The sequence below is a fragment of the Myxocyprinus asiaticus genome, chromosome 3 (assembly GCF_019703515.2).
Source record: "Myxocyprinus asiaticus isolate MX2 ecotype Aquarium Trade chromosome 3, UBuf_Myxa_2, whole genome shotgun sequence".
Lineage (NCBI taxonomy): Eukaryota > Metazoa > Chordata > Actinopteri > Cypriniformes > Catostomidae > Myxocyprinus > Myxocyprinus asiaticus.
The window spans coordinates 30,711,936-30,739,574 of NC_059346.1; the positions used below are offsets into that span (position 1 = coordinate 30,711,936).

A 27,639-nucleotide genomic window follows, 5' to 3' on the forward strand; every position below is an offset into this window, starting at 1 on the left:
CTTGTTTAGCATAACTGTGCTGCCAATAAGTAAGTTCAGAGAAAATATTAGGAGTAATTAATTACAATTTCTATGTTCGTATTCATAATCATAATTAATGCAATTTATTTAAGGAAATATAAGACTATAATATTAATAACAATATACGTATATTATTAATAGCATCCACCTGTAAAATGCAATGCTTCCCTTGCTCCTTTTACATAAAAGGAAACACAGCTGATCTAAAGTCATTTTAGGCTAAATGACCCATTTGACCTGCACTGATCTGAGGACATCATGTTCAGATTCATGAAATGCATTGCATGCTGCCTGTGACCCAGAATTCTCACACTGTACTTCAGCCAATGTTATTTCACTGGCACTTTGCCGCTAGACATTTCCATTTTAATTTAGCGCTATGATTCTGTCTGGGTTTGAAAAATGCCTGCAGTGTCCAAGTCATTATTAATTGATGTCCTCAGTGGCATAAGGGCACTGATGGCATGGTAGACTGCCAAACACTAACCAGTGACCAGTTATTTACTCAATATATGTATTAAATAGATATATGCAGCACTCAAATATATACATTCTTGATTTATTATACCCACAGTGCCACTTATTTTCAAGAGTTTGCTTTTTGTTTTGTGTTTATTGTTTTAAAAAGGCATGTGGGATATTTCTATCTTTGTCTTCAAAGTTATGCACACTGTTTTCTGTTATTATTTTGTCTTTTGGGGGGTTATCATAAAATAATGCACAAAGTATTTGCACTTGTTAAATCTGACATGTCATATTTAAATATGTAGCCTACATGTAATTTGTTAAATCATATAAATCATGTTCCTGATTGACCTGTGACAGCATAAATCATGAAAATTTTTGTTAGTAACCAAAATCTGAGACATATGGTCCCTGGAGCTCAGGCCTGTTTTGCAGCCAATTAAACTTTCAGAAATGCATGTGAGCAGCCACAAAGACACCCGCACACAAAATTGTTTTCCACAGAATTATTTATTGTGGACTGATTTTCGCTCTTTTTAATAGTAATTCCCTTTACATCAAACACCTCATATTTGGGTGGAGATTTCGCACACAAACATCAAAAAAAGCACAATGTAATACTTTTATTTGAGACTATCTACTCTAGATATGGGATTAAGAACGAAAAGAGGAAAGTCGCAAGTTCACAAGACATATATATATATATATATATATATATATATATATATATATATATATATATATATATATATATATATATATATCATACACAACTGCACACATATTCTTACTAGCACCCGAAGGTGTGATCAAAGAGAGACTGTGAGGGTTTTAGAGGAGAATGTGAAGGCAAGTGTTTATAGTTGAACAGAGAGATGAGATAGATTGAAAAAGCGTTGTGTTTTTTGCCATTACGATAACAATGCATTTTGCTAAAGCATGTGGTTAAAAGAGCCTGTTGCCTGTTGCTGCTGTTATCATGGAACTAAAAACTTTCCAGTTCTAAATCATGATGTATATTGTGAAGTTCGAGAAGTTTTTTAAAATTCATAATGTGTCTACTTCTATGAACTGTTGAAAATAGTTGGACCACAATGGCACCAAGTTCACAGTTAATTTTTGTTGACGTGTTGATGCCCCAAATATTAAGATGTAGTGTTTCATCCAAGTATGGATTTGAAAGATTTGAATAATCGGTCACATAGTCTGACTGCATGATTCATAGACTTATTTCCTCTATTGTCAAGTAGACATAACACAATTTAAATACTGGGATAAGTGTCAAATCTGTCCAATATCATGTGGTAGCGTCATAGGAATAAATTATTGGAATTTTATCTCATTGACATGACTGTAGAACTATCGATTAAATGCAATAAAACTAGTCCAAGTTCATGTTTCTCCAATCGTGAAAAATTTCAGTAATATCCTTGCAATGACTTGTTGGCAGTAAAGAGTGTGTTTCTCCTCTCAATAAAAATAAATCTCAAATAAATATGAAGTATAATACATTATACATGCACATCAGGCCACTCACTCTGTCACCAAGCTATTTATAATTACAGTACAGTGCAATTTTATAAAAGATTTCTACGGAAAAGAACGTTTTCTGTTTCACCACTTTCAATGTACCATAATCTTGATAGCTCTCGGCAACACTGACAAATTAAGAAAAACAAATGTACATGGATAAGATTTGGACGCACAATGCAGTATAGCTTTAAACTTTGAGGACTCCATTTGGAGAAAGAGAAGAAAACAATACTAGTAATAAATAATAATAATAATAATAATAATAATAATAATAAAAACAATTGTTGAACTTTGACACAACTCTGAGTCAACATAAGTTTCCCTCGTTTGAGAGGAAACTGCATAGGAATGCACAACTAGCAAATTTCAAAATGATAAAGTAATAAAGCATTAAATAAGGCATTGAAATATACTGTAGCAACTGTATTACTCAGTTAAAAGGATAAAATATAACAAAGTGTGCAAATAATTAGCAGTACAATTGATGAGTAACAGTTTTTTCAAAAGACTTTACCAATTAAAATTATCAAGCTAATGTTGGGTAGTTTTAAAGGAAGATCTCCTACCCATACAAAATTCATCTATTCCAATGGTGACAGTACAGAAGTCAGAAGGTTTTTATGAATGACTCATGGAATTTATTTTAATGTTTATTTTTTTTTTATTTATTTTTTAATTTAATGTTTTCTCAGGCATTTCGTACTCAAGAGTCTTTTAATGGTTAGACCTTTATCCTATTTTGCATTTAATTGCAAATGTAGCAAGCCTAACATTCATATATTATGCAAGTATTACACAACTCAGTGCTGCTGGAATATGATGTTTTATGTTGCATTTGCATCATATGATATATATGTAATGTTTTATGTGTCTTCTTTGTGTTTGTGGATCATACCATTATCTGTCCTCATATTAAGTGCATCATGTTAATTGTACATTCAGTTTAACTTTCTAAGGCATTAAAACAATCCTTTAACCTTTGGTGTAAACATTTTCAGTTGTTCTTATTTGATCCATTTATCAACTGTTTTTAAATGATTAGTACTTGGTTATAAGTTTTATTGGAGCTGCTCAGTACACTGTTCATTCACATTTATTCAATGACTCTGTGTGTGTGTGTGTGTGTGTGTGTGTGTGTTTGAGAAGATCTGATACATACCAAACACTGCTCTTTGTTAGGTCAACAAAGCCTATCCATAACCCTTTTATTACAAATGTTTTCACAACCTAAGACCTTTAAAGGGATAGATCACCCAAAACTTTTGGGTGAACTAACCCTTTAAGATATTAGATAATTCTATTGAGAAACATTTTCACATTTAGTATTTGTAATGTGATCTGAAACGTTTGCTTTTGTGATTGTGTGTAGTAAGTGTTCTAATTGTTTTGTTCTTCAATATTCACCATCTATAACATCTTGATAATGACAATCACAGCTCAATCTTACATGCAGGGAAAGATTCATCTTGCATGACCACAGTGCTACTGCTTGCCAAAACCATAATATTTAAGTCTTGCTGCTTCTCGTGGTTTTCCTGATACCACTCCCTCATAACTTCTGTATCATGGGTTGGGATCAGCGTGACCTAAATGGGACAGAATATCAGTACAAATATCCTATCCAACCTTTTTGCTTAAAAAAGTTTGCAACATTATATATTGGTACGGTACCTGCATATCATTTCCCCACTGGCTCTTTCCTTCCAAGAGAGCATCAAGGACTGCCTTACTGGGCTCCTGTGCTGTTGGATCATTACCACTGACTACATAGTAGGAGGATCTAATCCGTTTAAAGAACTCAGCATCCACATTCTTGGCATTACAGTGATTTGGGATGTAAACTAGATCCATATACATTGGAGGACAGTTAGGTACTGACATTCCACTGCTAGACTTGGTGCTTCCTTAATAACAATGAAAAAAGAAAACACATTAATCTAAGATATAAAAAACAAAGGGCCAGTTGACGTGACACCATGTTTTCACTGTCCTGTCATAAAAATCAAGATTTAGGCTACAATTTATATATGTGTATAAGGAAAAGTGTACATTTTAGATGCTGTAATTGGGCTCCATTCCTTTTAAGATTTCACTAGTTCAAAAATAAGAGGAAAAACAGATTTTTACAGACAGATTCTTTTGACTTGGGTCCCATGCATTATACATTAAATGCATTCTAATTTTTCCATCAATCATATTTGGACAAGTGTCATATTTGCATATAAAATTGAGACATATTGAGAGATGAGAATTTATAATAAAAAAACACATTATCCTTCATAATAAAATCTGAGGTCTATTAATATTTGTAAATATTTTAATATCTTTTTTTATGAAGGAACAGTAAAAATATGATGTAATTTCAAATGCCCAGAGATATACCGTAAAACTGTAGAATACTTTACGAACAATGTGTTCTGTGGAGTGTTGTTTGTTAATCCAAAAAGATATATATATTGTGACTTTACAATTAGGGTTACCTGAAGTGTTGCTTTTCACGCCCTTTGATGCAGAGGTATTGGTAGCATTTTTGGCATCTTTGTCCTCTGTAGTCTTTTTTGGAGAGGATGTTTTCAGCTCTTTTATGGCACTTGTTTTTGTCAAGCTCTTTGTTGCAGATGACTTTGTCTTGCTGCTAATTTTGTTCTTTTTAGGTTTCCCTCCGTCGTCTTTTTGGGATGCCTCCTCAGCCTTGAGGACCTCTGGATCCACCATGCAGACATCAGGATGTGGAGGAGCAGGAGCAGGGTCTTTGGGCGTAATTGGAGATGGGTCTGCATGACGATAAGTGAGAGTCCTGTCTGTTGGTAATGTTTCTGAGTCATCCTCAGAGTCAATATTTGCATCTGCAGTTATTGATGGACACTCCTCAGTGCCAGGAGGAACATCAGAGTCAGTTTGAGAGGGCGCTGATTCACTTACAGAGGTTGGTGGAGTTTCCTCACACGGTTTGCTCTGCTGTTTTTCTCCAGGTGGAGGTGGTCCTCCTCCAGATTTAGCAAGTGGCTTTTCCTCCTCAAGAGGATTTTCATCAATCATAAAGTATTCAAGAGGGCTTGGATTTATAAAAGAGGGAGAAAGCTCTGTCTTTGGATGTCTGTATTCACAGGAGGTCACCAAACACAAGTCCACATCTGCACGTGACTGAGAAAGGCTTTTATTTGAGGTATCTGGCCTTCTAGATCCATTATCACAATTCTTGGTAAGTTCACCATATTGAGGTGTGTAGGAATATGAAGTAAAGCTGCTGGAAAACCCCTCTTGAACCTCTTTTTGATTGGAGGAGGGAGAAAGTCGGGATGGAGATGAAACTTTTGGACTGGTAGGGGATTTCGAGTCTGTAATGTGATTGGTTCTTAGGCTAATTTCAAGCTCATCTGTCTTCTGATAAGAACAAGATAACACAGTAGGAGATGAAGGTGACACTTCCATTGTTTTCTCCAAATTGTGTTGGGTGTCCTCTGTTTTAGGCATGCTGCTCTCATTGTAAAGCGAGGTGGGACTTGTTTTACCTTTGTCCGGTCCTCCATATGAGGTACTGGGTCCACCTAGAACAAGAAATGAGTCAGGAGATTGGGGAGAAAGAGACTGATTGTGGGGTGACAGTTTTGGAGTTACAGACTCTGAAAAAGGGCCAGTATTTGGGGACATTTCCTTTGGCTCCCCAATTTGGGAAGGTGTAGTAACTGATGGGGTGGACTGAGAGGCATCTGACGGGGAAGCAGAGGCAACTTGGGTGCTATCAGACTCTTTGAAAAGCATTGGCTTCTCCCTAGTTCCCCCAGGTCTGCGCTGTTCTCCCATGACACCAACTCCATCTGAGGGGCTGTAATCTACTTCTGTTGGGCCATTTTCAGTGGCTTTACGCTGCATTCCTCCCACAGATGGATGATCTGGTGATTGCTTGCTGAAATCTAAGGCAAGTGAGTGTTCAGGGGATTCTTGGCCACACTCAATAGACATGGACTGCTCAGGAGATTTTGTTTCCTGTTGTGGCATTCTCAATTTGGCTGTTTTTGGTGAAACATCAGGGGAGATTGACATAGGCCGAGGACTATCCTCCTTAGATGGAGAGACTTCTGCTTCTTGCATTGTAGTTGGGGTCTGAACAACAGAGACAGAGAGAGAGTCATCTACCTCTGTGGAATGAGGGGAGCCCACCTCAGCATGTAGTGGTGGGGAGACATCATCAGTTGTGGGTTCGGGTAAAGAGCTTGTCGCAAGAGATGCTGTTGAGGCAGAGGCAATGTGAGAAAATGTATCCTCTGCAACAACCTCATCAACTGGAGTGCCAGACTTATCAGATGTGGTTCCCTCAGATATGGACATTTTGTCCTCTTTAAATGTTGTGAAAGGATTTGTATCAGACAGACTCTCTCCTTTAGCTTGTGGCAGTGAAGATGTAACTAAAGAACTAACAGTAACTGACTCTTTACCATTATTGTCAGTCTGGCTTGAAGTCTTATGGTCAAGTTCAAAATGTGACTTTTCGTCCTTGGTTGAAGGGTTTGCTTCATAACTTGGTGATTTCACCTTTCCCACTTGTGGCATAGACACAGCTTCATCAATAGGACTAGCCTCTCTGGGAGAGTATTCTTTGTCAATTGTGATGTCAACAATAATAGGACCCTGGAGGTTGGAGGATTCCTCAGATGGTAGAGTGCCAGCTTTTTCCTCCACTGGGGATTGATAGTAAGGTGTATGACCTGAGGACTGAGGAGATAAAGGACCCTCTAACGTTTTCTCATCTGGACTGTATGAAGAGTCCATTCCTTTTGACATCCCTGCAAGCATGGTGCCCAGCTCAATTGGTGAAGACACGCCTGTATGAACATGTTCAATGTTTACATTTTGGCCACTGGAAGGTGATCTTACAAGAGGCAAAGTTGTAGTGGTAGCAGTGAGCCTGTCCGAATCAAAAGGGAATTTGTCTTCAGCTAAAAAGTTCTTGGCAGATTTGTCTTCTTCCAGTGAGGAAGGTGGTGAAATGGTGGAAGCTGATGCATGATAATCATGCCCCTCAGTGGCATCACTCTTTGAGTAATATAACCCAGGAAGATCTTGAAGAGGTGAGAGTTTCTTTCGCTCGTAATCTGTAGTGATTCCGTACCTGACAAAATTTTGAGAGGGAGAATCAGATGCATCATTTGTAGTCTCGTCATTCATTACATCTCTTGGAGCTGACATTTCATCCATGGGAGTTGGAACACTTGAGGTCTCAATTGTAGACTGAGTGTGTACTAATGTGGTATATTCTTTTGGAGGCTCATCTCGATTTTCCTCATCAGAGGCAGCTTCACTTTCTGAACCTTCTGGCAGGTTTTCAACATGAATTGAAGCAGCGGGTGACACAGGTTCAGAGAGCTTTGTAGGTGTGGTTACAACCAAACTCTGCATCTCAGTTTCTTTGTCTTGCCTATAATGTGGTTCTCCTGCTCCATCATCTAATCCTTCCATGTTTTCCTGCTCTTCTTGCTCTCCATCAGCTTTCATCTTGGCTATTATTCGTTCCTGCTCATCCACTTCCTCTGTATCAGCCTTTTCTTCATAGTCTCCTGTCTCAGATGACTCTTCCAGCCCAGTTCCCTCATCTTCAAATTTTTCACTGGTGCCATTGCTTTTTTGATTTGTCTCTAGATCCCCTGGAATACCTCCACATTCTTCCTCAGCTTCTGTGGTTGCTATTCCTTCATCCAGGGACTCTTGTGCTTCTTGAGACTCTTTACAAAAAGCTATTTCTTCACACTTGATCATTTGTCCTTGATCAGAATCTTCTATTATGGTCTGAGATAGGATTTCATCATCTTCAACAATCTCCTCTGCTTTCAGAGCCTCAAAATCTTTGGTGAGGTCCTCTGGAGAAGACATCAATGATCTCTCTGCCTGAAGAGCATCTGTGACATTGGCTTCAGCAGTAGGCTCTTCAGCAGTAGCACCTAAGGCAGAAGATGCTGCCACTGATTCTCCTGCATCTTTTTTAACGGGCTTGGACTTAGCCTTATCTTTGGACTTTGCAGGACTAACAGGTCCCTTTCCTCGTGCTGCAGCCTTTGGTTTAGGTGCAAGTTTTTTCACCTCTGCTGCCCCAGGGGCATTCTTTTTCAAGCTTCCAGTTTTCCTCAAATCTCTTTTAGGCTCTTTTTCATCTTTCTGTATTTCTTTCTTTTCTTCTTTCCTGCTTTCCTTCAAAAGGGAATCTTTCCTAATGTCATGTCTTTTTATTTCCTTCTTCACCTCCTCTTTCTTCACCTTCTCTTCTTTTTTAGCATTTTCTTCTTTCTTGGGCATGGGCTTGTCATTCTTTTTATCAGCCTCACTCTTTTCCACTGTTTTTTTTGTCTCTTTTTTTATCATTTTTGGTTTAATGTCAGCTTTCTTTTTTTCAGGAGTGTCAATTTTGGGTGTTTGCTCACTCTTGCTTTTAATTTCCTTCTCTCCAGCTTTCACTTTTTTCACAAGGGTTTTATCTTTCTTCTCTGTTTTTTGTGTCAGTTCTTTAGTTTCCACAGAACGAAGGGAGTCAGCTTTACTAAGTGTTTTTACTTTTTCAGGGGCTTCTTCTTTTGACTCTTTCTGGAGGTTTTTGCTTGGAGATGGCTTTGATGTGGACTTTAGGCTCTCCTTGCTGTCTGTCTTATGTTTCAGCTTTGGTTGTTTGAGTGTTGGAGCTAAGTTTGAAGAAAGCTCTTTCTGTGAGACCACATGATGTTTGAGGAAATCTAAGTGTTTAAGTTTCTCTAGGCCTTCAAGAATATTACACTGAGTGGAATTACCTGGGAACAGAACACGGATTATTTTTTCTGACGGGTTAGCAGGATGCCACACAATCAATGATGAGATGGAAGACAAATATGATACTGGGAGATCTGATTCCTTTCCATTTGGTAACAAGATGGCAGCTTTGTCTTTTTCACTGCCTGTCCATTCTTTCAGAAAGTACTGCAACTCCTTGCTATTACTAGCTGGGTTGAGAACATACATTTCAAGCTTTCCAACACCCATTTTCTGGAAAAGTATAATGGGTTCTACTGTATTGCCTATATTCCTGTGCAGAGGTTCAGGTTTTAAAGACAGCTTGTTTAGGTACTGTAGAGTGAGAGATGCCTCTTCAGCATTTCTCCTGATCCTGTAGTTCGGTTCTGGGATCTCCAGGTTCTGGGGCATGTTGACAAACATAACACCAATATCAGGTGAGATCATATTTTTTGTCCAGTCACTGTTAGCTGTGGATCCCTGTGACTGCTCCTCCTCAAGTTCAGCCATTTTGCGCTGCAGCATGCTATTAATACCAGGAAGGTTATCATCTCCAATGTGTGTTAAGAGAATAGAATCCACTCTGTCCAAATGTCGCAGCAGCTTCCAAAAACAAGACTTTCTATCAGATCCACCATTAATCAGCATGTTGAAGCCATTAACTGCAAACAATGCTGAATCCCCTCGGCCACCAGGGAAAATATAGCAACATGGTTTGGATAATTTTAGGAACCCTCCTGAGGTTGGGGGTTCCAGCATGTCAAACGGAGATGGGATCTCAACAGATTCTGAGAGGTACTCTGTGAATTCAGAGAGACCCTCCATTTCTGGAAGGATGGTCGGGGAGTTAAGTTTCATATGGATGAAGTCCTGTAGGTTGTGTTTGTCCAGGTTGGAGTTTTTCCAGTCACCATGTTCAGGACAGAAAAGGGTTAAATTGGCTTTGTTGGCAGGATGTATGGTGCTTAGAAGCTCCCCAATCTGTGAGACAAATTAATTTAAACATTCCACACATGAGACATTCTTTGAATACCATGTTCAACTGCTCTGTGCATGCTGAATCTAAAAATCGGTTGACTGTTGCTAAAGAATCTCTGCTCAAAAGAGACAAATTCTAGCAATAACTAATTTGTGTCACATCAAGCAAACCAAATAAAACAGATAACAGTGACAACTACTCACCTCTTGATCTGTAAAAATGTCAATGAAATTGGAGAGAGAAAAGGAGCCTGACTGGAAAATCAGCTCGCCTGTATTTTCCAAACACTGTCCTGCCAGGACAAGCAGTTTATGGTGGGCTGTGTCTGAGACCATCAAACGTACCTGGATGTTGAAATAAAGTTAATAAAATATGATTGGCATGTATTGGTTGCAACAGAAACAAAACTTAGCATTTGAGGGCTATCTTTAATTATTCAAATACAATATCTGCAAAAAATACTGTTGCCTAAATAAAGAAATACTTTGGACTATAAAATACTAAAAATGCCAAATCATGCCCTTTACTTAAGTTGCAAGAATCTAGGCTAACAGAAGTAAACTTGTTATAAGTTCCCAGCTAAATATATTCTGCAGCTCTGCGTGACTGAAGTGACTGTATTAATTTCAACTGGAACAAATTGCATTACTTTAGCTTTTGGTTTTCTTTCTCTTTCAGTTTTTACTCTGTGTCCCAGCCAGTGTTTTCCAGTTTGTCGCAATTGACTGTTCTGGGCGGTCTGCCAGTGTCAAACCTGCAGTGCTCTACCATATTATTAATGCAGAGTAGAACTACAGTACAGTCACAGTGTGCGAACAAGCCTTGTGTGTGTGTGTGCATATGTGTTTGTGTGCAAGTGTGCAGTTTCCTTGCAACTGACACCCAAATCATATCTGACTATTGATACTATGACCTAGTATATTAGTGAATGAAGATACATAATGTTAGGCCTGCCTTTGTCTTCTATCTGAATACCAGTAAAGCCCTACATTAACATAGATTAGTGTCAAAAATATACAGTATAATTATTTTTGTAATATTAGGTAAGCCATAGGCATTTCTGTTGCTAACACTATAACTAAGAAATTTTGTTTTTCCCCTATAGGATACTAGCTGCTCTGCATTTATTCTTCTCTCCACTGAAGTATTTATTTTTGCTTTGCCTGATGTGTTTTATTGAATACTAGTTTACCATTTGAAATACTGTTTAGTGTTAGAGATAAATATAGATATAGAGATAAATATAGATTATATACTGTAGATATAAATATAGAAAGGCAGAGAAAAGGTGGGGTGTTTACCTCTGTGCTAACAGCTTCATCTGAGGGGTTGATGAGCACGACTGTCTCCAGCACATTGCTTTTGTGGTGCAGAATCTTTTGCCCTGCAATTACAATTACATGTTACTAATGCTCTTTGTGATGATTTGGTTTGTGTTGTGTTTTACCCTGAAAAAAATTATATATACTGTGTAATATGAAATATATAAAATATACATACAGTAAATGATTTTATAAAATTACTTTCTCATATTTATGTATTTTACTGAAGACCATGCATCCTTTTTTCCCCACTATCATTCCTTCAGCTATATACATATATAATTGATATGCCTTATTTAAAGTCAAACTTTCAGTCAAAATAGTTATAAAGGTTAATTTTTAATGAGACATCTGTCTCACATAATTGTCTAGAGTGTTCTCATGCACATACTCTCTTCAGCTCTTTCTCATTTCTATCCATGCTCTGTTGACAAAGAAACTGAATCTAATTTACTGCCCTTCTTCCAGCAACCTGTCTTACAATTACCTCACATGTGGAACTAGAAAAAGCTTCTATTCCAGTGTGGTGTATGGTAAGTTTTCTGTCTATACATGTCCAGTGAAACAATGACTTTGTTGTACTGACTAATAATTCAGCCTCTGATTCTTCAATATCTTATTTTCCCCATATCCTTTCTGGAAGGACTAATAATGAATTCAAGTTAAAACCTCTCATCTACAACATGTGGGTAAATCAATCCAATTATTACTTCATCAAGCTGTCTAGAAGTGGTGAGGCTGTTAGATTGCAGGAAACGGTCAGCTCTGTCACTGTCAGTAGAGCCTGTGCTATTATTGCAGAGATCTATGAGCCAGTCTCCCATTCTGTAACATCAGCCTCATCACTTGGTAACAGCAATTGTTGTTCATAGTCTCATAATACTCCACCCCCCACCCCCACCTCAGTTGTTTGTAAAGGTTCAGTGACAGGGCGCTCCATATATGCTGAAAGCTGCTTCATGAATAAGTTCTTAGCTGTCAAAATTCCAAAAACAAAAGGGTACTTCCGACAAGCCCATTGCTTTTTATTTATTTTTTATTTTTTTTACCTTTGACAATGTATAACATCTCTTATGCATTGTCACAACATGGCCAGCTTAAGTCTGAAAAATGACTCAACTGTATGTTATGGATAAATTGCTATGGTGTCCAGAGGGTTGTGCAGACATTATGTACCTAAACCTCAAATGAAAAAAACCTCAAAAAGATAATTATTATATTTTTCCTCATTAAAATGAAGTGCATCTGCCACTAAACATCAAGAATCAGCCCTGAGTAAAGTGGCCAGACACTAATTTGACAGTTTTGTCCAAGCATATCTGAGGCCTCTAAAATGGGCCGCACTCTCTGATCATTAGCAATTAGCAATATTTCCTTTGGGAGAACCCTGCTTTATCAAGATCAGGAGGGAGGGAGAAGCTAAAAACAGAGAGAAAAGAAGGATAACATAAATGGGGGTGACACCCATTTATGCTAAAAAAGCAGCTGCTGTCGTAAACTCCGAAGAGATGGAGAAAAAAAACATCATTAGATTCAGTGGTGCGAACTAAATTTCAGACAATTTCCCCATGGTCGATAGCTGTGTGTTTTTCTCTGCCCTTGGAAAATCTAACTACTGCCATTGACTATTATCCACATGCAAGAGCGTAGGTTTGGTTTGAAAGTTGGTAGGGACATGTAACAAGGATAATATAAAAAATGTTGGTATTAATAAAATATGAGAAAGTCAGTGTGGTAATATAGGCAAAATAACAATGTCATATAACCTATATAATTTTTTACAGTATTTCTCTGCCTTACCATATTAAATATTAGCCTTAATTTTAGAATAAACAAATTAAGAACTGACCACTGCACGGTTAGGAGGAAAAATGTGATATGCGATTGCGGCGACTGATGAGGAGGAGGGCGTGGCCGGGCCAAGAGAATGCACGCCCGGCACTGAGTTGCCCAATCAGCGGGAGAGAGATAAAAGGAGGAGCCAGGGATGCCAGAGAGAGAGAGAGAGAGAGAGAGAGAGAGAGAGAGAGAGAGAGACGCTCGCAGCAGTGTTCGTGTGTGTGTGTGCTTATGTTTATGTTAAGTCTTAGTCAGTGTTTTATTAAAAGTCAGTTATCCAGTTCCTGCTTCCTCCTTTACGATTAGCAAGAGACCTGTCTGCCACAGTGGTGCCAAAACCCGGGACTGGAGGAAGACACGCCGTCAGAGAGCCCTCGCCGCTGACGGAGGATTGTGATGCCGAGGAGAGGATTGGTTCAATGGTACTGGAGCGGTCCACCAGGAGACAGAGGAGCTGCTGCTATCTGCCAAGAGGCAGAGGAGCAGTTACCGTCTGCCAGGGGACGGAGGACCCGCTGCCTTCCGCCAGGAGGTGGAATCCAGTGCCATGGCCCGGCGTCACGGAGGATCACTGGACAGCTGGCTGAAGACCGAATGGTAGAGTGGTCGGGAACTGGAATGTTTTTTCTTTTCTATTCTCTCTATCTCTCTCTCTCTCTTTGTCTGTCTCACTCTCTTTCTATCACCCCTCCCCTCCCCTCGTCATACCCAGGTATCCAGGGCGAAGACCAGCCGGCGACGGAATGGCCGATGGGGCAACTCCTCCCCTCCAGGAAGAGTGGGGGGATGTAAGTCAGATCGGATGTTTCCCCGGCCTGGATCGCACAGTGGGAGTATGTGACGAGCAGGAGGGCGTGACCGGGCCGAGAGGATGCACGCCAGGCACTGAGTTGCCCAATCAGTGGGAGAGAGATAAAAGGAGGAGCCGGGGACGCCAGAGAGAGAGAGAGATGCACGCAGCAGTGTTCATGTGTGTGCGCTTTAGTTTATGTTAAGTCTTCGTCAGTGTTTTATTAAAAGTCTGTTGATTGTTATCCAGTTCCTGCTTCCTCCTTTCCCGAACAAGTAGAGATCTGTTACAGCGAAAAACTTGGATAATATGCAGCGATATGCGATTCGATAAACCTAAGGTTAATGGGTCAAAATCACATTTTATCTTTTTCAAGATGATTTACCTCGAGAAATTAATATCAAAGGGACATAAAGTGATATTCTGTAAAATGTATTATCTAGCATAAAAAAAAAAAATGAAAATCTAAACAAAAGTGTAACAGGTCTGGACGTTTCAGAAATGAAGAAGTGGAGTTCAGGTAAAGTCACACTTCTTTATTCACTCTCAAATAAGTCTGTATCGGTTTAAGCACACTCATATAGCTTCAGCGTGTGTAACTCTCTCTCCCTGGTGCTCTGGCGTGGGCTTCTCTTATCGCTCGTCCCGAATTACTGCAACAAGAAACAGCTCTTAGACTTAATTATTACCCAGGGATGAATCCTTACCACTTCCCCTCTCCCTGGACGGATGCTCAACCACGCCCTCGCCACAAAAAGTTAGCCTAAATTAACAATTTACATGTTCAAAATGACATCACAAGATTAACAAATTATGGGGAGAATGGAACATTGGAACATTTATATTTTCGCCCACTTTCTGCTTTCCTGCTCCCCTCACACCCATATAATCTTTTCTCATATTGCTTATTTATGTACTTACATTTTTATCTGAAAAAGTAGGCCTCCTGAACAAAGTAGGCTTTAGGCTTAGACTACAGTTAATGATTTTTTTGTTTATCACAAATGCCTAATTTTATTGACAAAACATAATTTTCTAATCCGGATGCTCTTCTCCAATGTGTATAATAAAACATTTATTAGGAGTTATACCAGCATCTTAAAATCCTGCACCTCTGACACAATTGTTCAATTTTTAAAGGGATAGTTCAATAAAAAATGAAAATTCTCTTATCATTTACTCACCCTCATGCCATCCAAGATATGTATGACTTTCTTTCTTCAGCAGAACACAAATTAAGATTTAAGAAACAAAAAATTCAGCTCTGTAGGTCCTTACAATGCAAGTGAATGGTAATCAGACCCTTGTAGCTCCAAAAATCTCATAAAGGAAACATAAAAGTAATCCAATTGTTAAATCTATATCTTCAGAAGCGATATGATAGATGTGAATGAGAAACAGATCAAAATTTAATTTTACTCTTTTTTACACTTTCACTTTTACATCTGAAAGTCACATGTGGTGCCTGTTTAGTTTCACTTTCACATCTGAAAGTGAAAGTTAAAGTGGAGATTTAGAGTGAATAAAAAGGACTTATGGGTAGGGTGACGAGATTCCTGCTTGTGGAAAACGGGACAGCCCCCTCCCAGCAAAAATTAAACTGACGGATCCTTACCTAGGCGCAGATCAATGCGAAGTAGAGGGTGCATCTGCATCTGTAACTGTTGTCACCTTGTACTTTTCGCTGGCAGCAGTTTTTTTCAGTGTGCACTTGTCTTTCAAGAGTTTATCGTAAAATGCAGAGCAGTCCAGTCCAAAATTAAGATGTACAAAAAGCATTGCCTTCATGACTGTTACACTGAGTTGAGATTTATCCGGTGTCCATGCTGTGTTCATTAATGAGAACACGCTCCACAGATGCAGATGTCCCAGGCAGGCATAAAACAAACTCCACGACCTTGGCTAAGACTCCAAAATTGATGGTCTTGCTCTCCAGCTCAAGAAAAACGTCAGTCCATCTCTCAGACACGGCCGTCTTATTCATGTTCCACTCAGTGATGTGATGAGTGACTCATCAAAGAGCGTGGTTTCATCAATCAAATTGATTCTGGATTAGAAGTGTTTGAGGCTGCTCTGAAAGTCTTCCCACTCTGGGATGTCTCTCAGTAGGGCCTTCTCAGGTTTTTCTGTGTTCTCCAATGAGCGGCTCCAATTTTGGAGGTAATTCACTGATGCTGAATAAAAGTTTCTCACTGCACAAAAGAAATCATCTGCTCGCATGTCACCAGCTTCAACCAGGGCATACAACTGCTTTTAAATGTCAGAGTGTATGAATGATTCCTCCAGCTTGGCCTGAAAGACTTTTCTCAGGTCATGAATGTGCAAAGCCACTTCTGTGGCTGATATGTGGTCTTGCTCCACTATCTCCAGTGCACGGTTAAAAGTGTTGTTTGCTTGAGTGCGAAGCCAATCCAGTGTTTAGTGCAAAGATCGCTGAAAATGTCTCTTAGAAACTTTGGGCATTTTTCTTGAGAAAGAAAGTATGCATGCAGGCCATTGAAAATGTGTAGTATTCTTTCAAGAGCTGTACCAAGAGACAGGAAACGTGTGTTGCCATGCTGCAGTAATTTCTGATAGTCCAGCTGCACAAGTGAGTACGTTGCATATGACAGCCTCAGATTTGGTGCGGGCAGAAGAAAATTTTGGATTTCTTGATCAATTTCGCAGTGCAGTCAGCAGAACAAAAAATATGGCCGTGCACAACAGAATGATAAGCAAAAAGTCCTTCACTTGCATGCACCTTGTCAGATTCGGAACTTTGCTTCACAAAAAAATCGCTAACACTTGGTGTGGCACACTTACTTTTAGCAGCATCCACATGCTTTTTTGTATGAACATGCTGCGCAATGTTGGTGTAGCCTCCATAGGTGATGGAAAAGCGAGCTCCACAAATCTCACACCTCACTTTACTAGACTCTGTCTGTGACTCCTTTTCTAGAAATTTAAATTATTTTTGAAGATCCTCATTAAATGTACATGCACGCTTCCTTGACATTTTTTCCAGCTGCCATTTCATCTGTGTGTGCTCTTTCAAACTGACTCTTCAATCAGTTCACTAACTGGACGTCTGTTGATGGGGGATTGTGATTGGATAGTTTAATCCAATCATGTAATTCAAATAACACTGTGTGATTTTATTGGTTTTACAAGCCGTATCCTTGGCTACCTTTGATTAGAATACTCACGTGACTGAGAAAGCTGCATAGGCGATAGAGAAATTTTAGGAGAGGGGAAATACGGGACAAAACACAATTGTTTCAGAATAAGTCAGCACACTAGAAAAAGTGCTTAAATAAAACGGGACGTCTGGCCTACTTATGGGGACCTGGGTAGCTCAGCAAGCAAACACACTGCCTACCACCACTGGAGTCATGAGTTCGAATCCAGGGCGTGTTGAGTGACTCCAGCCAGGCTTCCTAAGCAACCAACTGGCCCGGTTGCTAGGGTGGGTAGAATCATGTGGGTTACCTTCCTCATGGTTGCTATAAGTTGGTTCTCACTCTCAGTGGGGCACGTGGTGAGTTTTGCGTGGATGCTGTGGTGAATAGCATGAGCCTCCACATGTGCTAGGTCTCCGCGATAACGTGCTCAGCAAGCCACGTGATAAGATGCGTGGGTTGACTGTCTCAGAAGCAGAGGCAACTGAGATTCGTCTTCCGCCACCCGGATTGAGGCAAGTCACTGTGCCACCACAAGGAATCAGAGCGTGTTGAGAATTGGGCATGCCAAATTGGGGAGAAAAGGGGATAACAATTTTAAAAAAGGACTTAAATTTTGATATGTTTCTCACCCACACCTATCACATCGCTTCTGAAGATATAGATTTAACCCCTGGAGTCTTATGAATTACTTTTATGTTTCCTTTATGTAATTTTTGGAGCTACACAGGTCTGATCACCATTCACTTGGATTGTATGGACCTACAGAGCTGAAATAGTCTTCTAAAAACCTTCATTTGTGTCCAGCAGAAGAAAGAAAGTCATACACATCAGGGATGGCATGTGGGTGAGTAAATAATGAGAGAATTTTCATTTTTGGGTGAACTATCCCTTTAAGGTGTCTTCCAAAAAGGGCGTTTGCCAGCTGAAAAAGCAGAATCGTCCATTGGGCTGCATTCAAAACTCATGACAATTTTGGCTTTTTGAAAGGAAACATTTTGTACATGAAAATTATGCTTGTTTAAATGTACTAATTTCAAGGATTGGACATAAAATACTAATGGAAATTCGCCCACGTAATCTCCAGAAAATAATTTTTACAAATCTTGCAAATGACTGTGATTGGTGCATCCTGAACAGCGCTGAGAAAAGTAATAGATGCCATGTGACAACACTGTTTATGTGCCACTTTAGAAGAGGTAGGACAATCATTTTAATTAATAATTATACTTAGGACATTTGATAGAAAATAAAAACATAGTATAAAGTTAAAGAATTTTCTGTGTGGTAAAATTGTCCAAATGTTGGTCGGGACATTTCCGATTTTCTGAAAAAAATCTATCATCCCTACCTAAAATGATGCCTATGTCCACATGGGTGGGTAAAATGAAGCATTTACTATGAATCTCTTGCCATACCTTGATTTTTCCAAACCTGACATCAGACTGAGTATTCTCATAAGTAAACATCTGCTAATGAACCGCTTTAGCTATACACAAATGAATGCATTCTGTTTTCCTTCGATATTTATTTTTTTTTTTTTACAATAACATTGCACATTAAACTTGGTGATAAAATGGGGTGTGGTATTGTTGATGTAATTGTCTTGTGTCAAACGGATGTTAAAAGTGTTTTTTTAATTTTTTATTTATTTATTTTTTTTATTCCCTACCACCTGATAGATATCACAGATATACTGTAGGTATACAGAGAAATCTCACCTGTCTCTGACAGCCCTAGTCTCTGCATGTAAATGGCAAAAAAGAGTCAGTAGAGTGGACTATTTTTTTTTTTAGCCAATCAGAAGTGCTCTCTGCTTGAATCATTTTAAGTTTCCGGTTTGCTGACTTCTCTGTAGAGGGTGGGGTTTTAGAGAGTTGTTATGTTTGTTTGACTTCATGCAGTGCTGAACAGACTGATCGGCACCTGGCTTGATGTAATGCATGTCTATAAATATTTTTTACCAACTTTCGTGGGCGCTGCTTCTGCTTCATTATGACGTATTAAACAGAGAAATACTGTGGACTAACTTTGAAAACCACAATTAAATGTGTGAGTTACAAGACCAAGGTGAATGCTTAATTAGTGTTATAGCTAAAGTATTTTACTTCAAATGAAGTGCAAAGTGCCGTGGCTGCATAAGCTCTGATGACGACACCGCTTATTAGTTATTGGCCAGACTCTTAGACAACATCAATGATGTGTGTTTCATGTTTATTCTGACACCTTCAGTTCCGCTACCTCTCACAAATCTGGGTTTTTATAACAGTAAAAAACTCTTTTCATATAATCTTAAACTTATATATCATGCTTATTAAAAAATAAATGTAAAAATTATTTAAAAAACACTGACTCATTTATTGATATTTAAAAAATATGGGATTTTCTCTGACTTCCATCTTGTAAGCACAGGCACTTTATTAAGCAGCACATAACCTATTCAAACCAATAGCGTTTCCGGATAATACATTTAAAATTCAAACGTCTGACCATCTGACACATTTTACATCTAATATGATCACAATATTTTTGCACATACTCAGGTCGGAAGCACAAATTGTACAACTTGACAGCTCTCTTTTCAACTCCTCCCCCGACTGCAACCAGCAAGTCGGTAAGCAAAGTGGCTTACAGCACCATTAAATGATCATGTTATAGCTATTTCACAAACACAGAACCCTTAAGGATAGTTCACCCAAAAATGAAAATTCTGTCCTCACTTACTCAAATGACTTCCTTTCTCATGTGGAACATCTAAAGGAGATATTAGAAAGAATGTTAGTCACTTTCATTGAATCTTTTTTTTTTTTTTTTCATACAATGACAGTGAATGGTGATTGAGGCTGTCATTCTGCCTAACATCTCCTTTTGTCTACTACAAAACAAAAAAAGTCATATGGTTTTGGAACAACATGGGATCATTTTTGGACAAACTACCCCTTTAAGCTGAATCAGAGATACCTGACTGTCACCTAAAAGCTGGTGTACTTCTATGCCATTAGATTTTTGGGGCACATATCTTCTCACACACTAACTTTGTTCTGCTGCCCTCACCAACTCTGTCCTTGCCCCTCTTTGTCCTATGCTGCACTCACCAAACCTGTCCTCGCCCCTCTTTGTCCTGACCTCAACTCACACAGTCACTGACACTAACACAGACTGAACACCCTTTGGGCAGGCAGCCTCATCTAATGACACTCACCACAACACACAAATAAAACAAGCATCCACAGAAATGCAATGTCATAAACATGAACTTGACTTTCTCCCTCACATTGTCTCGCTTTCCGACTCTGTCCTGTCCTTTTAATATGATAACAAAATGTGTGTGACGAGGAGGAGGGCGGGGCCTGGCCGTGACTACGCACGCCCGGCCCCCAATCGGGCTAGTCAGCCGAGGAGAGGGATAAGTGCAGCGGGACGTGGCAGTTTGAGAGAGAGAGAGCCACATGCAGCTGCCATGTGTGTGTTTATGTTGTGTGTCTTTTTGTTTAATTATATTACTTTGACTGTTCAGCTGGTTCCCGCCTCCTCCTTTCCCATCCTTAACTTTGTTACAATGTGATTTTGAAAAGGCACAGAAAAGGGCCTTGCAAATACACTAAAAAACTTGAAAGAAATAACAATGTGTCTTATCACAGTCTCTCTTAAAAAAAAAAACATTTAGAGACAGAGCCTCATTAACCAAAAAACTAAATTGAAAGACTTCAAAAGGATGGCAGCAGAATCCCTTGACAAAATGGCACTTTCCACGACTAGCTTTATGAGATGCATATTCACAAGAATTACAATTAATTGTGAAGCGATTTAATTATATCGAGTAATATACTTCATGAAATGATATCAAATTGTATCGCATTGTTCTTTCAAATGTCATCCAGTCTGATCTCACAGTGAAATCGGGATGCAAAGGGATGCATCCAAGTCTTTCGATCCTATGCCTTTCTTTATCTTCTGAGCCTCACAGCTGTAATATCTTCCCTTTAATCACTTTTTCTCAAGCTCTCTTTTAAGTGCTTCCTCATCTATTTTACCGTAATCTCTTTTCAGAGTTTCAAACCTTAATTCATCTTCTGTTAGCCTTTACAGAGGGGCTTGACATGTTTCATAGACATTTAGATGGTATTTTGTACAAAGGAGATAATCTTTTTAATAGATGACACCCCACATTATTTCCTCTTTTTTTTCTTTTAGTTTTTTCTATTTCTCCATTTGGCTTTAGATCTTTTTGATGGCTTATAGTGATAATAAGCATGTAACTGTGTTTATTTGTCTATGTGTGTGTATATGTGTGTACAGTATGTGGGGGACTAGGCTCCCTGATATTTATTGAATTATATTTCACATCCACCACACTGACTAGTCATCCCCCTTTTCCTCCCCTGCACCCATTTATCTGTCTAACCCTATAGAGAGTGAATAGGAGAGTTACACTATTAAATCTCCTATACTCTTCAGTGAAAACCATTGAAGAATGTACAATACGTTTTTTAAAATTGGAAATGCTGTAAAAATAGGAAAAATAAATGGGGCTGTTGAGGTAAAGCAATTATCTAGATATCCACTAGGTATTTGTTTGTGGTGGAACACTAATGGCTTTGCATTTAGAAGGCTTAATAGCCAACAGCAATATAATGTAAATTCCTCCATTAATTTTCTAAAAAGCCTCTTTGGAAAAACCACCCACCATGCAATAATCTGATTTTGCAAACCAATCAACACCTACATGTGTTTATCCTAATGGGGGATTAGCAGCCACTGATATATTCATGTTTAGTCCTCCTAGACATTTAGATAAGTGAATAAGAATTCCAAACTGAATTCTGATGATCTCAGCAAAGTAATGAGCTTTGCTGCCCAACAGCGGAGCCTGCAAAGTCTAGACTGCTTCCTATAACATGTATAATCAAGTAGACAGAAATAATGAATTAAGGTTATTGTGCTATTAAAAATATAAAGCTATTTGTGTGTGTGTATGTGTGTGTGTGTGTGTGTGTTTGTGTGTTCAAGCAATCATTCATTTGTATGCTAAAACAGATTACATTTCAGTGATTGAAGGTCAGTGGTGTTGGCTCATCATTTGCTGAGCTTACATGTGCAGACTCACTGTCTCCACTCAGGAAAATATATTTCCATTATGGCTGCAGTTAAACTGCCACTGTTACCAGCTATTCTGTCTAACATATATTATTATATAATAAATATAAAATAATAATGTTGTATGTTCTTTGGGGCTGTAGGGAGGTTATCACGACTGAAACATTGACTGAATGTATTAAACTAATGCATGGGATTTATAGAAGTTAAATATTCTCAGTGCAGTGTGGTTCAGTGTCCGTATGTGTGCAGTCTGAAGTAGCAGAAAAAAACTCTTGTGATACATTTTTTAGCAAATTATCTCACGTTTAGCATTGCATCCCTTGCAGCAATTGAGCAAGAGAGAGGAGAGGACGAGAGAGAGAGAGAGAGAGAGAGAGACAGAGAGAGAGAATGTGTATAGAGAGGACAGAGGAGGGGACACAAGGGACAAGGTTTGATCCAGACAGAGCTCCAGGCATTCAGTCTAAACTCACCTCTTTTATCTCCCAACAAAAGAATTAATCAAGAACACTCAAAACAAACAACGTAATGACAATGTAAAAGAAAAAAATCGCTTACTCTCAGATCAGATTTATCTAATGATATAAACTGATATTTTTGTCAAATTATGTTACATTTACTAAATTCTGTTAAATATTTTGACAGACAGATCCATATAAGAATGCATTTATAGCTTGTAAATGACTAAGAAGAACTGTATGGTACCCTGAAAATGCTAAAAGATATTTAAAGTGTACATGTATGATAATAACCACCTCTAAATTACTGCATTTATATATATAGACTGTTTTAAGGTTGAATGACTTCGTGACACAAGAGATTGGCTATTGTGGCTTACTTATAGGCTTTATTCACACAGGCAGAAAAATTTTGATTTTCTGGCCTATCTGACTCAAATCCGTATAGGTTTTTGTAGTCTGAACAGGACAAAACCCCCAAAAATTGTATTTTTACAAGCCTAATCCAAACCACATTCATAGGTAGTTTGGAATATGATAAAAATCAGATTTTTCTTAATGTGTCTCAGTCTGAATGGTCAGATCGGATTTTTGCTGTAGGATCGTTACATGAAAAAATGTAATTAAAAAAATACTTAAAAATGGAGTTCAGAATGACTGTTCCCTTACGATTCAGTTCACTCGAGATTGCGTCACGCTGACGCATATGGGAAATCCTTTTCCGATGACCCAGTTGAAACCCTCCAACGATAACGGCAATCCTAAGATTGGCTATGGTGTTTAAGCCCCGCCCTTTTAGGCGCAAATCTGTCCGGTATATAAGTGGGCGCGCAAACACCATTCCTCAGAATTTTCTTCCTTCAAGACTGCGAGCATCTGTCTTGTCTAGAAGCCCTCTACAACTTCGCCGTCGACATACACGAGTCATGTCTTCATGGCAACTTAAAGACTCTCCACTCCCCTGCAATGTTCCAGCAAACATTTACTCTGCCTCGCTGCTTGACGCTTCGCTGGTGAACGGGCCGCTTCAGCATCCTGATTCCCCACAGCGCTTCGGCAGGAGTTTGGTCTCCTTATAAGCTTATTGTTGATATTGTATATATATATATATATATATATATATATATATATATATATATATATATATATATATATATATATGTGTGTATATATATATATCACAAAAGAGCCACTTGCGTGTACGTGTCTTTTTAAAGATTTCTTTCCGCAAGTGTTCCAAGCGGCGCATCCAGTCGTCAGACGGTCATGAGAGCTGTGAGGGACGATTCCACCTCACGTGCTCTCCCACTTACCCCTTCTGTGACTCCCGAGGGATTAAATGAGGGGGCACGGCAGGGCCGAGAGGCTGAGCTAGATGAATCAGAGGTGGATCTCGTGCTGGCGCAAGCCCTGCGAGCCCCTCGATCTTCTCTTGAAGCGGCTTCGCCTATATATTATATGCGTGACAAGCTCCGGTCCTCTGTTGGAGTGCGGGACCTCGTTACGTTTGGCGGTTCTGACGATGAAGATGATGCCATGTCCTCGCAGCATCAGAGACTGGGAATAGTCCAATGTTGTCGAGTGATTCCCTCCTAAAATAATGAGTAATGTGCACAACCGCTTCCCGGTGGCGAGCGATGCTCAGTCTCATCTAGCGAGCAAGCCAATGTGCCCGTTATCCCACTCCATGGATGCGTGGCGGGTCTACACAGCTACACGATTCAGTTCGTACGCCAGCCACCTCACTCCCAGTTTGAAATTAATCTTCCCTACTGAATTCACTAGGTGGAGAAATTAATCATTATTAATCACAATTGAGGTGTGTATTAATGAATATTGTGCACAATCGCTTCCCGGTGGTGAGCGGTGCTCAGTCTCATCTAGCGAGTGAGCCGATGTGCCCATTATCCCACTCCGCGGATGCATGGTTGTTCCACAACATTTTGAGGATGTTACTCAAAATGTTGTTTCTATGTATTGTGTTCTATAAGAATGTGCTCACAAAACAGCAAAGCACTCACTACATGAGCTGCACACACATTCTGCTACACGCTCCAATATGGAACGCCAAAAGGGTCATATTAGTCCCATTAAAAAAATGGGGTGTGATGGTACAGTGTGCAGAAAATTCACAATCTCTTTGCAGAACATGCAGTAGGGATTGTTTAGAACTGCAATACTACACGCTCCAATACGGAATACCAAAAGGGTCATATTTCACCAGTGGTGTCCTGTCATCCACACTCCCATTATAAATGGGGTGTGATGGTGCAGTGTGCAGAAAATTCACAATCTCCTCACAGAAAACGCGATAGAGATTGTTTAAAACTGATCCCAGTGAACTGCCCAATACCTGAAATTCTTACATTTCTTCAAGAGCAATTGGACACAGGGCTCACTTCGTCAACACTCAAAGTTTATGTAGGGACTATCTCTGCGTATCACGCACCTGAAGCTGGCACCTCAATAGGCAAAATTATTTGATCATAAAGTTCCTTAGGGGTGCGAGGTGGCTAAATCCCCCTCGCTCGGCTACAATCCTGACTTGGGACCTAACTTTGGTCCTAAAAGCATTTGCAGGGCCCCCCCTTCGAGCCTTTGGACTCTGTTGAATTGCATGTGCTTTCTCTTAAGACCGTATTACTGCTGGCTCTGGCCTCAGTAAAATGGGTCTGTGATTTGCAAGCACTGTCGGTCGACAGTTCATGTCTGGAGTTTGGTCTGGGTCTTTCAAAACCCACTGAAAAACCCAGAAAAGGCTATGTACCTATGGTTTTATCCACACCTTTCAGAGCTCAGGTGGTTCACCTTCAAGCCTTTATCCCTCCTCCATTTAATTTGGATGAGGAACAGTCCTTGCATTTGTTGTGCCCTGTGTGAGCGTTGCACACATACGTTGAGAGCACCTGCCAGTTCAGACTGTCTGACCAGCTCTTTGTGTGGCATGGAGGATGCACAAAAGGAATGTCCATCACTTTCTCACTGGATCATTGATGCGATCGCCCTGGCTTACGAGTCAAAGGGTGCGAATTACCCAATTGGTGTTAAAGCACACTTAACTAGAGGCATGGGCATGGATGAACGGTGTGTCCTTACAAGACATATGTTTTGCAGCAGGTTGGTCTTTTCAAAACACATTCGCAAGGTTTTACAACCTAGATGTAACATCTCTCTCATCACAAGTCCTCTCTGTCTAGAGTGCTTGCTATTTTGTTTTGCCGAACATTACTTCTGCCCTTTTTAAGAACGGGCTCCCCCGTCAGTTTACACAACCGTCTGCATTCAGATTTCTTCCATAAAGTCCCAAGCACTTTCATTATTAATAAAACTTCCTTCCCGACTGGGTTCTGGAAGGGGTTAATTCTTACTATATGACTATAGATCATATATCCATACTAAGTGTTCCCCTCCTGGCTCACCATTAGGGTCATTCACTTGTGGCATACTCATGTCGGTCGCCGTCCTGCAGGGCAGTGCCATCATGTTCCTTAGAGTATTATGCTTCGGTATCCCTCTCTGAGAGGGTTATGTCATATAGTGCGGCGTGATGCGACTCGTTTTCCCGTATGCATCAGCATGACTTAATGTCGAGTGAACTGAATCATAAGGGAACGTCTCGGTTACGTATGTAACCTTAGTTCCCTGAGTTGAAGGGAACGAGACATTGCATAAGCTGGCCACACTACAGACTCAGATTTTTTTGAGATCCGAGCGATGCACTCTTTGTCCCTCAGTCAGAAAATTCTGAGGAATGGTGTTTGCGTGCCCGCTTATATACTGGACAGCACTGCACCTAAAAGGGCGGGGCTTAAACACCATAGCCAATCTTAGGATTGCCGTTATTGTAGAAGGGTTTCAACTAGGTCGTCGGAAAAGGATTTCCCATATGTGTCAGCATGACGCAATGTCTCGTTCCCTTTATCTCAGGGAACCGAGGTTACATACATAACCGAGACATTTTGTTACACCTTTCAGCCCTCAGACAGTCGAAGGTAAAGTGTATGAGGGGAATAGGGCATTTGGATGATCACTTCTCAATGGAACGCACCCATTTGTCATGTATATGTTACAGGGCAGCCAAAACAGTGCTGTAACAAATCAGGTTCTTGGGGTGGAAAGGAGGAAGCGGGGAGCGGTGAACTTCAACTCAAAAAGATACATTTATTTTTGCTTTTCAACACACTCATGCCACAAAGGTGTGTGTCTCTCTCTCTCTCTCTCTCTCCTCGCTGGCGTCTGGCTCGCTCTTAAATCCATCTCCAACTCTTACTGCAATGACAAACAGCTGTTAGAGACAATCATTGCTAGGTGATGATCCTTATCGTTCTCATCTCCTTATCTCGCTCTTCATTCACAAACCGGCACTCAACCATGCCCCCACCACCACAAGTGCAAACCTCGAAAATAATACAGATGTTGGCTTTAATCACCCAAAGAGATGTGCTAAGGTACGGTAACACACACCGGCTGCGAGCCACCACAGCGCGATGAGGTATTGAATGATGCACGCGAATACGGAACACTTCGCTACCCCTAAAATACAGGACAACAGGTGTCCCTTATGGGTAGGGTGGCCAGACATCCCATTTTCCCCAGGACAGTCCCATATTTAAGCACTTTTTCTAGTGTCCCAACTTATTCTGAAAAAATTGTGTTTTGTCCCGTATTTCCCCTCTCCTAAAATTTCACTATCGCCTATGCAGCTTTCTCAGTCACGTGAGTATTTTAATCAAAGGTAGCCAAGGATACGGCTTGTAAAACCAATAAAAATCACACTGGGTAAATTGAAGTACATGACTGGATTAAACTATCCAATCACAATCCTCGATCAATAAACGTCCAGTTAGTGAACTGTTTGAAGAGTCAGTTTGAAAGAGCACACAGATGAAATTGCAGCTGGAAAAATGTCATGGAAGCGTACATGTATATTTAATGAGGATCTTCAAAAAGAGTTTAAATTTTAGAGTCTAAAAAATGAGTCACAGACAGAGTCTAGTAAAGTGAGGTGTGAGATTTGTGGAGCTTGCTTTTCCATCGCCCATGGAGGCCGCACAGACATCACGCAGCATGTTCATGCAAAAAAACGTGGATGCTGCTAAAAGTAAGTGTGCCACACCAAGCGCTAGCGATTTTTTTGCGAAGCAAAGTTCCGACTCTGATGAGGTGCACGCAAGTGAAGGACTTTTTACTTATCATTCTGTTGTGCATGGCCATAGCTTTG

The 27,639-nt window shown here is 39.7% G+C and overlaps 1 protein-coding gene across 2 annotated transcripts in view; it reads right to left on the reverse strand.

Moving 5' to 3' along the window:
• Positions 1-977: 977 nt before the first annotated feature.
• map1b (microtubule-associated protein 1B) overlaps positions 978-27,639 on the reverse strand; it is a 32,819-nt gene continuing 6,157 nt past the window's right edge. Inside the window, exons 3-7 of one of the 2 annotated variants that reach the window (XM_051657184.1) lie at positions 11,053-11,135; positions 9,955-10,095; positions 4,500-9,753; positions 3,691-3,923; positions 978-3,605 (exon numbers count right to left, since the gene is read on the reverse strand). In XM_051657184.1, coding sequence (XP_051513144.1) covers positions 3,450-3,605; positions 3,691-3,923; positions 4,500-9,753; positions 9,955-10,095; positions 11,053-11,135 — 5,867 coding nt within the window. In that variant the 3' untranslated portion in view covers positions 978-3,449. The remainder of the gene's footprint in view (positions 3,606-3,690; positions 3,924-4,499; positions 9,754-9,954; positions 10,096-11,052; positions 11,136-27,639) is intronic. The other variant, XM_051657193.1, reaches the window with a different exon arrangement.